The sequence below is a fragment of the Xiphophorus couchianus genome, chromosome 8, assembly GCF_001444195.1.
Source record: "Xiphophorus couchianus chromosome 8, X_couchianus-1.0, whole genome shotgun sequence".
Taxonomy (NCBI): Eukaryota; Metazoa; Chordata; class Actinopteri; order Cyprinodontiformes; family Poeciliidae; genus Xiphophorus; species Xiphophorus couchianus.
In genome coordinates this window covers 6772255-6789712 of record NC_040235.1, presented here as the reverse complement: position 1 = coordinate 6789712, position 17458 = coordinate 6772255, and the positions used below count along the sequence as shown (strand labels likewise).

Sequence of the window (17458 nt, the reverse complement as noted above, 5' to 3'; positions counted from 1 at the left end):
AACGTGATGCAAGCAGTGACGGTTTTCTGTCACCCAGTCTATGTACTGTGTTGTGTGGCGCCAGTAGTTCCATCTTAACCGTACCATTGTCCTATGGACACAACGGAAGGGGCCCAGGAATGGTGAGGTACAGTTCAGTACACCACTCTATGGTCTGGATTATTCAGGAGAGTGTTTCCATCAACAATTGGACCTTCAACAGGTAAAACGCCTAACATGGCATCATAGTAGTTCGTCAACAAACATGATGCAAGCAGTGATGGCTTTCTGTCTACCACCCAATGGATTGTGTTGTGAGACAGCAGTAGCTCCGGATCAGTACGGTACGGTGCAACACTTCACAGCCGCATTCAGGAGAGCATTTCCACCACCAGTTGGACTCGCACTTATTGTAACGACGACAAAGTCCAAAGTAGGCCCTGCCCACATTAGTCTCCATTTGTAGAAACTTCACAGTTCTTTCCTGTTTTTCAGAATCTCTTCATGTGTCATGGAAGTGGAACGACAAATGTGACGCACTAGTTTGTCTTGTACTTGTTGCAACTATTAGTGATGTATTTCTGTCCCCCAATCAGTGGACTGTGTTGTATGATGCACAGTAAATGTTCTGTACCGTCAGCCAAACAATTGTCGATTGTATGAGCCGCTTTATCAATTAAAGCAGACCAAACCTTCTACATATGCCTGGCTTTAACTGGTTCATTCATACTCGTACGATGACAAACGTGATGCACGTAGTGACGTTTTCCTGTCCACCAATCAATGGACAGTGTTGTGTGACGCCATTAGCTCTGCCCTAACCGTACCATTGTCCATTGGACCTACAACTGGATGGACGTGTTCCTCTCCCACCTGAGCAGCAGATTCAGAGGTTTCTTGAACAGCTGGAAGGGTTTGCTCTGCAGGCTGCCTTCTCGTCTCCTCTTCAGACTCCATGTCCTCCGACTCGTCTTCCTCGGACGCGTTCACCACCTTCTCCCCGTTCACGTTGGCCGCCTCCCTCTTCTGGAAGCCAGGAGATTTATTCAGCAGTGTTTAAAACTTGGTAAAGAATATGTAACAGCAATATTGGAAATATACTGCTCAAAAAAATAAAGGGAACACTTTAAGTGTTAAACACCTGTTTAAGTGTTCCCTTTATTTTTTTGAGCAGTGTACATTAAAAGACAAATAAACCAATAATTAAATGTATTTTTTGAATGAGAAAATAAACATTTTATTTGCCTGAGATCCAATGACAAAATGTGAAGAGCTCAACTCTTTTTGCTTGACTTAACATCAAGGTGCTCAATAAGAGATTTTTTCGAACCAGGTAAAGTTAAAATAGGCACTTATTTATAGAGTTTGGGGTAGAGGATATTTACAGACAAAGATTTATTTTTATTTTAAATGCATAATGTATTAGTTTTTGTAAATTTTTAGCATAACTGCTGCTCTGACCGTGTGTTTTTCTTTCAGCAACTGGTCCTTTTAGACCATTAACGATTAATCAATGACTAAATTAGTTAATTATTTTAATAACCGATTAATAATTAATACAACTGACCATTCCAGTCCTCATGTGAAATCTTTGATGTCTTCTCTGGACGAAGTTTGAATTACAGAATTATGAAAATTCTGGGAAAAGCAGTTCTGATTTTTAATGGGTGTAATTGGGGATTAAACTGAATGGAAGGAGCTAAAACTATATTTACAGACAGGTATTTTTATCTTACATGCAAAATGTAAATATATATTTTTTGCATAGTTTAGTTTAATTACTGCTCTGAATCTGTTTTTTAGTCACCAATGGGCCTTTTTGAGTCTGATTACTGTGATTAATCGGTTAATAAATTAGTTGACAACTATTTCAATTACCAATTAATCACAATTAATCATTTCAGCCCCATTTTTATGTAATCTTAACAAGCAGAAATCACTTCAATAGAACCTGTAGACTGTTAAAGCTCCTTAAACATTTCCAGAATGCTTCTCAGCTACAGTTTTGACTTAATTACTGCTCTCAGTATGTTTTATTGTAATCATCAATGGGCCTTTTTAGAGACTCCGATTAATCGATTAATGAATTAGTTGACGGTTATTTCATCCATCCATTTTTTAACACCCATCTCCCTAGTGGGGTCGGGAGACGGTTATTTCAGTTACTGATTGATCACAATTAATCGTTTCAGCCCTATGTTCATGTTATCTGGACCTGTTGGGTCTTTGCAGACTGCTGCAGCTCCTTAAACATTTCCAGCATGGTTCTCTGCTTCAGCACTTTGGTTTTCTTCTTGGGAACCAAGCTGTACGTCCCCATCCTCCTCTTCTTCTTCCGGGATGAAAACACCGTTGAGTACGGCCCTGGGTGAGAGAAGAGGAAACCATCCCAGTGCATGCAAGCTGTGAGTCTGAACATGGGTCATTGGGGCGAGTCGTACCTAGGCGAAGCTTGGCAGGAGCTGGAGAATCTGCAGGAGCTGCCGGCTCTGTGGGAGCTGCTGGTGAAGCAGTGTGTGCTGAAGCTGGCGTTTCTGGTGGACTCTGAGGTAGATGGTTCGGCGCAGGAGCCGGCGGCGGCGGAGACGACTTCTGCACATCCGGTGCGACTGGAGAATCCGATTTGACACTGTTTGCTTGTCTCAGCTCCTTGTTGATGAGCTGCAGGCGACAGAAACAATAAAATGTGAGGAGCTGCTCTGTGGCGCCGTGAGGGTTACAGTCACGGCTGATTGCTTTGGGTTTTATCACTAAACTCTTCTTTATATCAAAATGTTACGTTCCAGGGTCAAATGCTTCCTTTTTTTGTGCTTTTGCTGCTTCTTTAAACATAAATACAAAGATTCAAGGAGGAGGTTTCCCCTGAGATCAGACTTAAATATCCCAACAACCAAAAAAGTAAGAAGATGGATGGATGTGTCCTCCCTCCTTCAATTCTTGTGGCTTCCTTTCCTTCTTTATTCCTTTCCTTCCTTCCTTCTCATCTCTATTGGCTGATAAAAAAGTGGATCGGTTCATCCCTACTAAAGATTATTCAAGACTTTTCAGCTGTTTTGTACATTTATGTTAGACAGATAAAAGTTGAACTTGTGTGTGGCAATGATCAATAAATCGATTAATAATAATAAATTAAAATGAATTTAATCATTTCCATTTGCACAATTAAACATCTTTCTCTGGATGATGAAACTCTTCAGTCTGGTGTTTTGGTCTCAACTTTGAAGGATATTTTTATTTACACAACTTTATAATTCATTTTATTTGTTGTTTTCTTTATTTATTCTGGATCTTTAAAATGTTTTTCAGTTCCAGTGTTAAATGTTAATTGAAATTTAAGGTTTATTATTATTATTATGCCATTACGGTTCTAATAATTGAAAAATGGTCTGAAAACAACAATATAATCGTTAATTGTGATAATTTCCGGGATGATTTATCGTCCAGGATCATTTGTTGGGCCCGTTTGTGGTTCAGACGTCAGAAATGAAGGAGGTGATCGTACCTTCTGCGCCGGGCTGACCGCCGGTCTCGACATGGTCTTCCTCGCTCTGTGAACAGTAACAGGCGGTGGAATCGTGACGGGACTTGAAGCAAAGCCGTTTTTAGCGTCCAACATATTCCCCGTGCCGGGGTCGGTCCTTAAAGCGCCTGAACTCTGGGCGCCTCCCGCCACCGCCGCCGTGGCGTTGAGGGGTTTGACTGTCTGCCCCCCTGACGGCGAGCCGCCCGAAGGCAGCCTGTTAGTCCTGAAAGGGAAAGAAACCCCCGAAGCGGGCGCCGCGTCGCCGTCCTGCTGCTGCTCCTTAGCCAGGATGAACCCATTGCTTCCAGTTACGGATCCGTGCGGCGTCTCCGTCTCTGCCGTGCCGTTTTCGTTCACCGCCGTCTTGATGCCGCTAACCGCCAGGTCCGCGTGTCTGCTGCCGTCGTCACTTTCCGCGCCGTTAAGCATGATGGCCTCCGCCGCGGCCGGAGAGGTGCGTCCCGCTGCTGATGCTACGTCTTTGTCCTCGTCTGAGGCAGGAAGCAGAAAAATAACATCAAACCAATCGGAACCAAACCGAAACCATTCAGGGTTTGATCTGGAGTCTGACCTGACTTCTCCTCTCCATGTTTCGGTGGATCCAGTCCCTCTTTCTTTGGAGGTGCAACGTTTTCCACGGCTAAACCAGCGGGCTGCAGACAAAGAAGAAGAAGAAAGTCCATCAACCATTAGTAGTCACTTAATTTACCTTGAAAAAAGCAACAAAAACGAACCTACAACACCTTTAAAATATAATCATCTTTATCGTGAAAGATGTCAAGATATTAAACAGAAATATGGTATTGAAAATAGAGATTTTTTTGTTTTTTACAAACCCGACACTATTTAGAAAAACAAAGAAAGATGAACCAGACAGGACAAGTCAAATCAATCAACCTCCATTAACAAATTAATAACCAAAATGTACAGGAAGCTACAAAACCTGGAGGGAGAGGAAATGTTATATATCAAGGTAACCATCAAATTCACACTGAAGACTGGTCAGGAATATTAAATAACTGTTGATGAAGGGAAGAAAGTTACATGTTTCTTCAAAACACCGACCCAGAGGGGCAGAAATGCAGAAAGGTCACGCTGGAGGTCAACTGGGTCGAAACAAGCTGGTCATTTTCACATCTTTCTGAGCCGAACTAAGTTACAAAGGCTGGAGATTATTATTATTGGGGCCAATTTTGATTTAAACATTGAGAAAATGTTCCTGGGCAAATGGCCAAAGTGAGTAAAGCGGATTGAGACCACTTAAAAAAATCAGTTTCTCTGATTTTAGTCTTTATAGTTATATAAAATGAACATTGTTCTTTTATTCTGTGAGCTGCTCCAAGCAAACATGTAGTATTTATTTGCAGAAAATGAGAAATGGTCAAAATAAGGAAAAAGATGCAAAGAAAACAAGTTCATGTTCATCTAGAAACAACAACACGAATGTTTTAACTCAGGAAGAGGTCAGAGGTCAATATTCAGAGGAATAACCAGGAGGTTTTCATTGGGGTTCAGTGCAGTGGTAGCTTCATATTTTATGTTTAATACAATGATAATTGCCGGTAAAGAAGCAATCATTCGGAGAAGGATGAATGTCATTCAGGACGTTCTCCGGATGGAGGAACTGAGATTTGAGCTACATCTGAATCTAATGAAAACGAGGTCGGGTCCGTTGTTCCTGTTTAGTATTGAAAAGTTGCTTCAAAATGTTTTTCTTTCCCACTTTTTAGGAAAACAGACAAAAAAATACAGGATACCAGATATTTAATAATAACATGAACTGAGAAGAGAATTGTAAAAGATTGTGAACTACATTTTCTTCACTTTCCTAATTAAAGTAAAGTTTAATTGAACAATATGAAGCTAAAACAAAATGTTAGCACCGAAAAAGATCATTTCTATTTTTTGTACATTTTTTTTCAACTTACTCGTACTCTCTCCCATAAACTAAACCAGAGGTACAAGAAAAAATACCAGCTATCATTTAAGAACCTAGACAATAAAAAAATACAATTTCTTTCAGTTTTTTTGTGACGCCATCATGAGTGTAGAGTAAAGAGAGACCAGATCTGTCAGCAGCTCGAAAGCATTTCTCACAAATCCATCAACCGTCTCCAACGTTTGCTAAAAGTCCAAAACTCTTTCACTCCAGGAAGAAACAAAGAACATTGAGATTATCGGGTGAAACCATTTCAGCACAAACATGAGAGGAAAGCAGCTTCAGGTCAGCCTGACCTTTAACAGCAGCCCAGCCAGCGTTAATGACAAGAGTCAGAGCTCTCGTCTATCTCACGGAGGCCGAACAAAGCCGATTCTGAGTCAGACTTTCCCTGACATGGAGGAGCAAATTGTTTCCTTTCAAACCGGCCCAATCAGAGGACTGGTTTGTCAATGTCTGCACATTGACAAACCAGTCCACACTGTTTCTCGTCAAGGATTTCTCTCCTTTACCTGCAACTCAGACCCAAACTGGAACCGTCAGAGCAGACCACCACAGACCCTACACCCAAGGCAGACCAGCACCTTGTCAATCAGCAACAAGCTTTGCTCAACATCTGCCCTGCAGCACAAAAACTGAGGCTGTTTCCCAAAGACCGTCCAGTCTGAGTGGAGCTTGACCTGCCGCAGGAACACCTGGGAGCAGCAAGACCGGAGGAACACTGCTGCTTCCTCTTTTTACTCAAAGGAAAACACAAAACCCGGCCTCTTCCCTCCCCCTAGTGGTGGAAAGTGGAAGTGGCGTTGGATTCAGTAGGCAGAGAGAGACGGAGGGGGGAAGGGAGGCAGAGAAAGCTGTCTGCAGAGCTCCGCCATTTCACAACCAGACTGTTTACTGACATGGCTCGGCCATTGCAGCGGTTTTCCACTAGATGGAGGACTGAAGGGGTTGGGAAGCTGGTGGATTGGAAACCTGAGGAATCTCCAAACCTGAGGGAGGAGATCAGCAGTCCTGAAGGCCTCAGTTAACAAGAAAACATGGTAGATTAGACCAAAGCTGCAGCTGGAGCTTAAAGTCATTAAAGGCCTGGAGGTTGACAACAACCAGGTTCCATATTTTGTAGAGAAAATGGGAATTTTACAGAGCTTCAATCATTCAGTATCTCTCCAACGTGAGTCTGGTATGTGAAGGCCTGTGACCTATCTTTAGATCTGTTCCAAGAGGCCTGAAAACGCGTCACAAAGTATGAACGCTTTTCTCAAGGACAGTTTACTCTGAAGGAAACGCCTCAACATTCAGGCACCAACTGGTGATTTGAAACTTTTCAGACGTTCACATTGCTCTGATAATGTGTTCATTTCTTTGTGACCTCTTTGTGATGTCACACCAACAAACCTTAATGTGTTTTAGAGAAACTATGCAGATCTTTTCCAGACAGATCTTTTCCTTTTTCAGGTGCATTCTGTTTCTATTTCATAATAGAAACAAAACAGTTCTAACTCTGTTTCTATTTGGTAAATTGATGGAAATATGAATGTGTTTTGGTGCCAAATGTGGGAATGAACCCCAGGACAAAAGGTAAATGTTCCATACAAAATGGACATTTACCAACATATTTGATTTGTATTGTTGGTTTTTGATGATGTCATACTGATAAAATGTAATGTTTGTTTCTGATTTTCCAATTAACAGGTCTGAACATCTTAGAAGTTCGCCGCTCAGTTCCTGCTGTCCTCCAACCATAAAACTATAAAATTGTTGAAAATAAGTGAAAGAGACATTGACACGTTTGACCAATGTGCGAGATTATACATGAACAAAATGGCTGCTGTCGGGATCGAACTGTTTGAGATCGAGAAGAAAAATGGGGCCGATCTCATACTAAGACATAGTTAACTACCTAATGAACATGAGGAATGTGTACAACATGTTGGAGCTTCAGGGCCTGACCGCAGGGCCGCATACAAGTAGCGTTTCAACGGATTTGTAAAGGACGTACGACCTCTTCGTGTGAATAATAAGGTTCTGGTGACTGGCTGAATAAGTCCATGTAGTAACAAACACGTAGGTCTACATGTCTATCTTAGCTAGCAGATAAAAGCTACGTTAGCTAAGCTAATTTTGCTAGTTCGGCAGTAAGTACTACAGTAAATACCTACCTTAGTAGTACACAGGGATGGGTAGAGAACTCAAAAATTGTAATCGAGTATCAGTTGTAATCTACTGATATTGTTTATCAGTTAGATCGGAAGGAATGCTGTGAGAGCTAGCTAAGCTTGTGGCTTGTTTATTGTCATAGCAACGGCCTACCAAGATGGCTGTCAGTTACAAAGTTAACGGAAGAGTCGGAACCATGTATTGGCGACTGTATGTTGTCTGTGACTTTTTATTTTTGTGTTTTATGATGTAAGACACTTTGAACTGTATTGTTGCTGAAATGTGGTGAACAAATAAACCTGAATGATTGATATAATAAAACAAGTCTTGTATAGACATGGACTTTGCACACATACTTAACAACAAAGACATTCATTTTTAAAGACATGCCAGCTAGAGCAGTAAAACTGAAACTGAGGTGTTTCGTCGTAATAATCGTTTTTGCATTTACACGGAAAAGCAGAAATCTGTAAGTCAGAGCTCGCTATGAGGTACAGAGGTGGTAGTATCATGTTGGGTTACACTTCATAAAACCAGTGGCATCATGAGGAAAAACTATTTAGTGAACATAATGAAGCATCATCTCAAGACTTCAGCCAGGAAGGTAAAGTTTGGTCGTCTTCCAGATGGACGGTGACCCAAAGCAAACAGCCAGATTAGCTACAAAGTGGCTTAAGAACAACAAAGTCAATATTTTAGAGTCCATCACAAAGACCTAATCTAAACCTCTTAGGACAGGGGGGGTCAAACTCCAGTCCTCAAGGGCCGATGTCCTGCAGTTTTTAGATGTGTCTCAGAAACACTGGAATGAAATAGTTTATTACCTCCTTGTGTAGATCAGTTCTCCAGAGCCTTAATGACCTAATTATTATATTCAGGTGCTGCAGCAGAGGCACATCTAAAAGTTGCAGGGCAACTCCAGGCCTTGGAGGACTGGAGTTTGACACCTGTGTCTTAGTAGATTTATGGGCAGAGCTGATGAGGTGTGTGGGAAAGTTAGCCTACAAATCTGACCCAGTTCTACCGGTCCTGTTGGGAGGAATGGGCCAGAACTCCAGAAAACTACAGTGAGAAGCCTGTGGAAGGACATTTTGATGCCAGTTTTAGAGTTTAAAATGTAATTCTACCAAAGAATGAAGAAATGTGAATATCTCCATCAATCTGGAATTATACAAAAAAATGCTAACAATGTCCTAAAAAAAAGAAAAAGATCTGCATAGTTTCTCTAAAACACATTAAGGTTTGTTGGTGTGACATCACAAAGAGGTCACAAAGAAATGAACACATTATCAGAGCAATGTGAACGTCTGAAAAGTTTCAAATCACCAGTTGGTGCCTGAATGTTAAGGCGTTTCCTTCAGAGTAAACTGTCCTTGAGAAAAGCGTTCATACTTTGTGACGCGTTTTCAGGCCTCTTGGAACAGATCTAAAGATAGGTCACAGGCCTTCACATACCAGACTCACGTTGGAGAGATACTGAATGATTGAAGCTCTGTAAAATTCCCATTTTCTCTACAAAATATGGAACCTGGTTGTTGTCAACCTCCAGGCCTTTAATGACTTTAAGCTCCAGCTGCAGCTTTGGTCTAATCTACCATGTTTTCTTGTTAACTGAGGCCTTCAGGACTGCTGATCTCCTCCCTCAGGTTTGGAGATTCCTCAGGTTTCCAATCCACCAGCTTCCCAACCCCTTCAGTCCTCCATCTAGTGGAAAACCGCTGCAATGGCCGAGCCATGTCAGTAAACAGTCTGGTTGTGAAATGGCGGAGCTCTGCAGACAGCTTTCTCTGCCTCCCTTCCCCCCTCCGTCTCTCTCTGCCTACTGAATCCAACGCCACTTCCACTTTCCACCACTAGGGGGAGGGAAGAGGCCGGGTTTTGTGTTTTCCTTTGAGTAAAAAGAGGAAGCAGCAGTGTTCCTCCGGTCTTGCTGCTCCCAGGTGTTCCTGCGGCAGGTCAAGCTCCACTCAGACTGGACGGTCTTTGGGAAACAGCCTCAGTTTTTGTGCTGCAGGGCAGATGTTGAGCAAAGCTTGTTGCTGATTGACAAGGTGCTGGTCTGCCTTGGGTGTAGGGTCTGTGGTGGTCTGCTCTGACGGTTCCAGTTTGGGTCTGAGTTGTAGAAAAGACTCAGACTGTCTGGTAAAGGAGAGAAAACGTTGACGAGAAACTGTCTGGACTGGTGTGTTTCCAGTTGTTTCTGCCTCCTTTGGGTCGTCTGATTGGGCCACTGTGAAAGGAAACAGTTTGCTCCTCCGTCTAGAGGAAAATCGAACCGAGTGCCTGCTTTGTTCTTCAGTTGTGAGCCCTGCTACCATTCAGATTAAAGACTTTGCTGCCAGCAAGCAGGAAAGCAATAAGTGCATTCATGCCTCAACTTTGTCAAGCTACTGTTCTTGTGTGGCAGCTATTCTTAATCCCATCACATTTGTTTGTCAAACGGTCCCTGAATGTCTCCTCGGAACAGGAGTCAAATCTCCTGAAGATCTGGAAACAACGGCCTCTAAACTCTTTTTTTCTTGAATGTTGCCTCATTGATTGACTGTAAGGAAGTGATTTTTGAGCAGCTGAAGCTGTGAGCATTGAAACAGTTGAAACCAGTTATTTGCATACACCGTGTAAAAAGAAGGTGAATCTGTTTCCCTCGTTTCTTACTTTACACCAGCTGGGATAATCAAAAAGCCAAGATGATGATGGATTTATAATCTCCTGAGAGGTTGATTAGGGAACGTAAGAAAACTTCTCACACACTTTGCATCCTTATCTGAAATAATGAAGAAACCAAAATAAATCAGCAAAACTATCCGGAAACAAATGAAGAGCTCCACAAGCCTCGTTCTTTCTTGGGTAAAACTTCAGGATCTGATTTAATTTTTTTATGCACAGCAACAATTTTTGAAGGTTCTTTGAAAGCATATGATTAATTACAACATGACTATAGTTTTACTTCCTCATATCAAAATTATACAAATTAAAATGTGTTTATCCTAGGGCTGCAAGTAACGACTATTTTAGTAATCGATTAATCTATCAATTATTCTGATGATTAATCAGATTTTTTTTATGACGTTCTACAGGTGTTTTAACAACGTAAGATTGTTTAATACAAAATTAGAAATACATTAAAAGATTCAGATAAAAAAATAATTCGATTACCTTTTTAAATAAGAAAAACATTTTACTGCCTAAAATGCAACACTTGAGTATTTCTGTAGTAAATCAGGTGAAGCTAAAACATTTATTATTTACAGACTAAAGTGTTTTTTATCTTAAATGCAAAATGTATATATTTTTACTACGTTTTTACTCTCAGTTTTTCACCAGATCAAGTTTTTTGACTCTGTTCATTAACGATTAATCAATAACTAAATCAACTGATGATTTACTCTGACTAATGGTTTATTTAAGCCCGGCTTTCTTCCTTGTTTATCAAAACAGTAGAGAAAGTAACACTGAGAATACGTGTTAATGTTAAATAACGGTAACTGTACAGTATTAATTTTCTTAAGTTGTAAATTTCCCCCTTACTTTAACGTCTTCATCTATTTTTAGACATAATTTTGCTTTCGCTGACCTTAAATTTGCTGACGGTACACCTGGATTTCCCCACTGTGGGACATAAAATCAAATTTCTCCTCTGATATCGTTTATAGAAGGGTGTACCTCTGAGCTGCTATTTTAAATAATTTGTTTTACAACTGCTTATTTTGGTGTGAGCTTCCATTTCTTTGTCAACTTGCTGTTGATAAAATAACATTATACAGCAAATTGGAGATAATTCTATACTAAATAAAGATGAATCTGGAGCATTAAAAACATTTTTTGTGTAAACAGCAGGGCTGCAGCTAAGAATTATTTTATAAATTGATTATTCTGATGATTAATCGATTAATCGAATGAAGAAATTAGCACATTCTGGAGCGTTTTCAATGAACCACTGAACCATTTTTTATGCAACATTAGAAATACATTAAAAGATGCAAATAAACATAATTCATTTCATTGTTTAGATAAGAAAATAAACATCTTATTGCCTAAAATGCATCAATATAACATTTGTTTAATGAATACTTGATCACTTAGAGCAAAGGATGCACCTGCAGCTAAAAATATTTCTCACATCAACATTTACAAAGTTCAGCTCTTTCTGTTAGACTTAAAGTCAATGCAATTTATGGCTGATCAGTGATTAATCTTTTGAATAAACCGATTAAAAATTGGTTAAGTTGAGATTTTATTTGCAGAATTTGACCCAGATGATGAAGCTTAAACTGAAACTTGAGGAGTTCTGGGTGAAATATATTAACAGACAAAGGTTTTTCTCATCTTCAATGCAAAATGTGTTCATCTTTTCTGCAATTTTGGTGAAATTACTGCTCTGAATATGTTGTTCTTTCAGCAAATGGCCTTTATTTTAATCTTTATACTGCAGATAACGATTAATCGATTACTATAAATTAGTTCACGATTATTTTAATAATTGATTCACCAAGATTAAGATGATTAATCAATCTAACCCTAATCAAATATTTAAAATATGTGATGTGCATCAACGGATTCTGTTAGTTTTCTCTTTTCCTGTCAACAGAAGGAAAAATAAACAAAACTGGAGGAGAAATTGGACTAAATTATACAGGAAAATGATTCTCAGATCCAGATTTACATTGACAGCTTCCCTGCTGTGGCGTCAACCTTCAAAATGAACAAACCAGGCAGGGATGTCTGTAGGAATCCAGAAATACCCAACAGAACCTGTGTGTTAACACATACAGACCAAAACGAAGGACAGAGTTTCCGGCTGCGCAGGCAGCAAATGTTCGCCTGTTTTTCATTTTCACTTCCCTGCACAAAAGATGCAGGTTGGCATGAAAGGAGTCGCTGCCTCTTTGTTGCAAAGTCTTCAATCTTTGGCTGCATTTCAGCACAAACATGAGAGGAAAGCAGCTTCAGGTCAGCCTGACCTTTAACAGCAGCCCAGCCAGCGTTAATGACAAGAGTCAGAGCTCTCGTCTATCTCACGGAGGCCGAACAAAGCCGATTCTGAGTCAGACTTTCCCTGACATGGAGGAGCAAATTGTTTCCTTTCAAACCGGCCCAATCAGAGGACTGGTTTGTCAATGTCTGCACATTGACAAACCAGTCCACACTGTTTCTCGTCAAGGATTTCTCTCCTTTACCTGCAACTCAGACCCAAAGTGGAACCGTCAGAGCAGACCACCACAGACCCTACACCCAAGGCAGACCAGCACCTTGTCAATCAGCAACAAGCTTTGCTCAACATCTGCCCTGCAGCACAAAAACTGAGGCTGTTTCCCAAAGACCGTCCAGTCTGAGTGGAGCTTGACCTGCCGCAGGAACACCTGGGAGCAGCAAGACCGGAGGAACACTGCTGCTTCCTCTTTTTACTCAAAGGAAAACACAAAACCCGGCCTCTTCCCTCCCCCTAGTGGTGGAAAGTGGAAGTGGCGTTGGATTCAGTAGGCAGAGAGAGACGGAGGGGGGAAGGGAGGCAGAGAAAGCTGTCTGCAGAGCTCCGCCATTTCACAACCAGACTGTTTACTGACATGGCTCGGCCATTGCAGCGGTTTTCCACTAGATGGAGGACTGAAGGGGTTGGGAAACTGGTGGATTGGAAACCTGAGGAATCTCCAAACCTGAGGGAGGAGATCAGCAGTCCTGAAGGCCTCAGTTAACAAGAAAACATGGTAGATTAGACCAAAGCTGCAGCTGGAGCTTAAAGTCATTAAAGGCCTGGAGGTTGACAACAACCAGGTTCCATGTTTTGTAGAGAAAATGGGAATTTTACAGAGCTTCAATCATTCAGTATCTCTCCAACGTGAGTCTGGTATGTGAAGGCCTGTGACCTATCTTTAGATCTGTTCCAAGAGGCCTGAAAACGCGTCACAAAGTATGAACGCTTTTCTCAAGGACAGTTTACTCTGAAGGAAACGGAGGAAACGTCGCCACTGGTTCTTTGTTGTCTTTATCTTCATTTTCAGAAAATATTTTTCCAGCTCTCTGTAGCCTCTGATTCGAAAACAGGACACAGACCCAATGCAAGAATAACATTAAAGCAATAAAAGCCACAAATTGGGAGAAATTTTAACAACTTTGTCAAGTCTGAATTTTGTTTCCCTTTGAGGAAAGACATGCTGTAAATCAGAGTACGTTCGTTTTGAGATCCGTCCACATACAGGATCCAACATGTAAACTCTCTGATGCCTTTTGGATAACTCGACACCGCCGCCAAACAACAATTATGGCTTCAATACATTAAGACTTTCAATTCGAGAATCGTCTTAAAACAGAAGAGGAACTCAAACCAATTGTTTTTATTTTAGAAACAATGAAGCAAGACTACATGTCCTCAAAGCACCTAAGGCCAACCGAGAAAGAGCACAGCATGTCTCTCCTCTTCTGTCTCAAGGAAGCATCATACCTGCTTTCTTCTCATGGCCTCCACTGAGAAGAAGAAGGCGTCAGAAAGGGAGAGGGGGAGGAGGAGGAGGAGTGCGTGGGGTAAGAGAGGAAGAGGAATGGTGGGGAGGACAGAGAGAGAGAGAGCGCGAAAACCTGCTGAAGAGACTGCTCCCGATTTTCTTTCTTTCCCCGCATGTGCATTCACCTCGCCGGTCACGTGACCTGTTGGCTCCCTCTGTCGGTTCTCCTCCTCCTCCTCAAAAGGGTCTCCACTGAGCATGCTCAGTCAGTTCAAACTGTAACACCTCTCCGTTTCTCTCCACTGGTTGACCTCTGAAGATATCCTTTGGAGCCAAGTCACCATGGAAGAGCTTAGACGTCCAAGCCAATCAGAATAACTGGAGATGGATGTTGTTTTCCCCAGTCTTAACACACATTTACTCATCACACCCAAAATATCTGAGTCATTTCTGAAGATAAACACATTTCATTCAATCAGCTTTTATGAGAACAAAAACAGTTTTACTCGAGTGTATCGCTGTTGTAAACTAATGTTTTAGTAATCGATTATTCTTACAATTAATCGAGTAATCGGATAAAGTAAAAAGATAAAATAAATACATAAATCTAACATAACAGCAGAGTTAATATCGGATATCAACATCAATCCAGTTTTTCACAGTTGAGCTTCCCTAACAATAACTTTTCTGTAGTTTAGAAAATCAACCTGTAACAATAATAGCTCACTTTCCAAGTTAACCTGAAGAAAAGTTATACAAAAATATGAAATTATATTCAATTCAATAATAAAGAGGCAGGCTCACAAATCCACTTATGAAAAATGTCAATACTAAAGTTTTTGGTTTATGTATTAATCTTCAGTCCGTTTAATAGATGAACTCTCACCGTGCCCAGACATTTATAGCTTTTGTGTTCGTGTTAGCGACGGGATTTAACACCTTCGTTCGTCACACAGAAACTCATCTACGTGCCGCCACCACCATAAGCTCCGCCTCACATCACTGAGACCGGGATGATATGAAATTAATTTTCTGGTTCGTCCGTAAAGTTACACTTGGGTTAATCATCTAATCTGCAGTGTTAATATCAGCCTCACCTGTATAAACACACTTTCAGCGCTCGTCCCCACCGTTCGCTCTGAACGCCACCAGGCAGGCAGCAGCTCCAGGAGGAGAAAAGCTGCCGTACTCCAGGCATCGCGCCAGTCATTTTAAGGATTCTTAAAAACAACAAAGATCCGGACATCATCATGAATCAATAAAATCCTCCCGGGCCGAACTTGAAAACTGGACGTTATGCTGCTAACACTTAGCTTTCGTCACCAACTCAGGCGGAAGTGAGACCTCAGCGCCATGCAAGCAATAACCCGGCCGGAACACGGTGCGTTAAATAATAAAATATAATTTAATGAGGCCTCGAGGCAGATAAATTTTCCTCTAGGAATTTTAATAATCGAGGCACTCAAATCACTCGAAGAATCGTTTCAGCCCAACTCGAGTGTTTGGAGTTTGCAACGTGAACTCTGCTGTCTTTAATTTGTCTTAAGGAAAGAAGCAGCATGACTTGGCCGACCAAACGCACTATAAACCCAAACAGCTACAATCTGATCTGCCTTGAAAACACTTAAAATAGAGCAACAGCAAGAAGAGAAAAAGAGGTTGTTCAATAAGGTTCAATCAGAAATGTCTGGATGAATAAAACCATCGAGTTTCCCAGTTAAAGAAGCAAAACCAACTCTGATGATGGTTTGTGTTGCTGGGTGAGCACAAGAAAAACATGCAAGAATTCCCTTAGTTCTAAATAATAATAATAATAATAATAATAAACAACCTGTCAATCGCAGAGGGAAATTCAATTAGCAGATATCAGAACTTTCTGCTCTTTAAATCATTCTTTAACATGGGTGGAAACTATTCCTTGCCACTGATTAATATGTGTAAAATTATTAAATGTAATATATAATAAAAAATCATATTTTAATCATGTTCAACGGTTCCCCCAGAAAACTTGCTAAGCCGGGTGTCAGTCATTCATCCAGCGGCCCGTCGTGTTTTTGAGTTAATAAATATTTAAAGTTGACAGGAAATTTTAAAATGTTACTTGATAATTATGTGTTATTGGAAGATTGGAAGATTAATACCTGAACAACAACAACTATAAAGACTTTAAAAGATGCAAACATTTTAAAAAGACTTAAATAAATAAGCAATGCTTTGCCTGGTGGGGGCTCCAGTAAACACTGGAGGCCCGCCAGGCTTATAATACACTGGGGGAAACCCTGATGTTTAACAAGTACTTTTCTCAAAAAGTACCAGGAGAGGTACTGGTTGTGTGTACTAGGGCTGGGTAATATGGCTGAAAAACGAATCACGACATAAACATTTCATATCGGTCAAAATAGATAATTATGGATGAGTTTTTTGTTTTGTTTTAAATATCTGAAATACTAGCAAACTGATGATGTTTCCTGTTTTATCCATGGTTTTCACTAAACAGCTTTGTTGTTTTATTTTTACGTAGTTATGAGGCACGGTGGCAAAATCTTAAATTGCTACTGTGCAAGTTACTCAACAGGTTGTTGCTAGGTAACCAAAGAGAAAGTGAGTTGCTAGGTAACCAAAGAGAAAGTGAGTTGGTTGATGTCGCCAGGATTGATTAGGTGGCCATGAGAGGTTGAGTGGCTAAAACTTTTCCTCTGCCTACATCCCCCAGAATGCTGTGCGGTTCTGTGAAATTCAGTGAAATTATTGAACCTTCTGTTGGACATATTTTTTATCATGTCTACCGTAACATATATTGTTACTGATTTATTGCCCTGCCCTGATGTCTTCTCTGCACACAAGGCGTGGAGGAGCCATAACCTTCTTCAGTTGAACAGAAACAAAACTAAAGTAATTATTCTTGGACCTAAATAGGAACGATCAAGAGTCAGCTTCAGCTAGAAACTAGTAATCAGGTCCGAAATCTGGGTGCAGTGATGAACTCTGACCTGAACTTTCAGAGACACATAAAGAGAGTTACAAAGTCGGCCTTCCATCACCTGAGGAATATTTCTAGGATTAAAGGACTAATGTCCAAGGAAGATCTTCATGCATGCATTTAGGTTTAGTTGACTTGATTGCTGCAACACTGTCTTTGCCAAACAGTCACTAAATATTTGCAGTAATCAGACTTTTCTTTTGACTGTACTTTCTCAAAATATTTCCTTTTGAAATAGTTTAACTTCAAGAGTGAAGACGTCAGAGAAAAAACCTTATTGGAAGAGCATAAACCAGGCAAGATGGCGCCACAACAGCACAACTTCATCTTCCCCAAACAAACCACTGGGCCAAACAACAGTAACCATGTAACTGCATGATGATATCCTACTTTCTGGTTAAACCCAGAGATTACTCTGTTAGGTCCAGAAAAGCCCTGAC

General features: G+C 40.7%; 2 protein-coding genes and 1 long non-coding RNA gene across 6 annotated transcripts in view; 1 reads left to right on the top strand and 2 right to left on the bottom strand.

Moving 5' to 3' along the window:
• Positions 1 to 17458, top strand: part of LOC114149750 (protein NLRC5-like) — a 1536511-nt gene that overhangs the window by 225067 nt on the left and 1293986 nt on the right. The window lies entirely within an intron of this gene.
• LOC114149825 (uncharacterized) overlaps positions 1 to 17458 on the bottom strand; it is a 461125-nt gene that overhangs the window by 164677 nt on the left and 278990 nt on the right. The window lies entirely within an intron of this gene.
• The window catches only part of ehmt1b (euchromatic histone-lysine N-methyltransferase 1b), a 35400-nt gene that overhangs the window by 12734 nt on the left and 5208 nt on the right, over positions 1 to 17458 (bottom strand). For 2 of the 4 annotated variants that reach the window (XM_028025820.1, XM_028025821.1), the window contains exons 1-6: positions 14172 to 14234; positions 4074 to 4155; positions 3482 to 3993; positions 2421 to 2640; positions 2195 to 2343; positions 853 to 1005 (exon numbers count right to left, since the gene is read on the bottom strand). In XM_028025820.1, coding sequence (XP_027881621.1) covers positions 853 to 1005; positions 2195 to 2343; positions 2421 to 2640; positions 3482 to 3993; positions 4074 to 4155; positions 14172 to 14219 — 1164 coding nt within the window. In that variant the 5' untranslated portion in view covers positions 14220 to 14234. Of the gene's footprint in view, positions 1 to 852; positions 1006 to 2194; positions 2344 to 2420; positions 2641 to 3481; positions 3994 to 4073; positions 4156 to 14037; positions 14314 to 17458 lie in introns of those variants that run through there. The other 2 variants (XM_028025819.1, XM_028025822.1) reach the window with 2 other exon arrangements.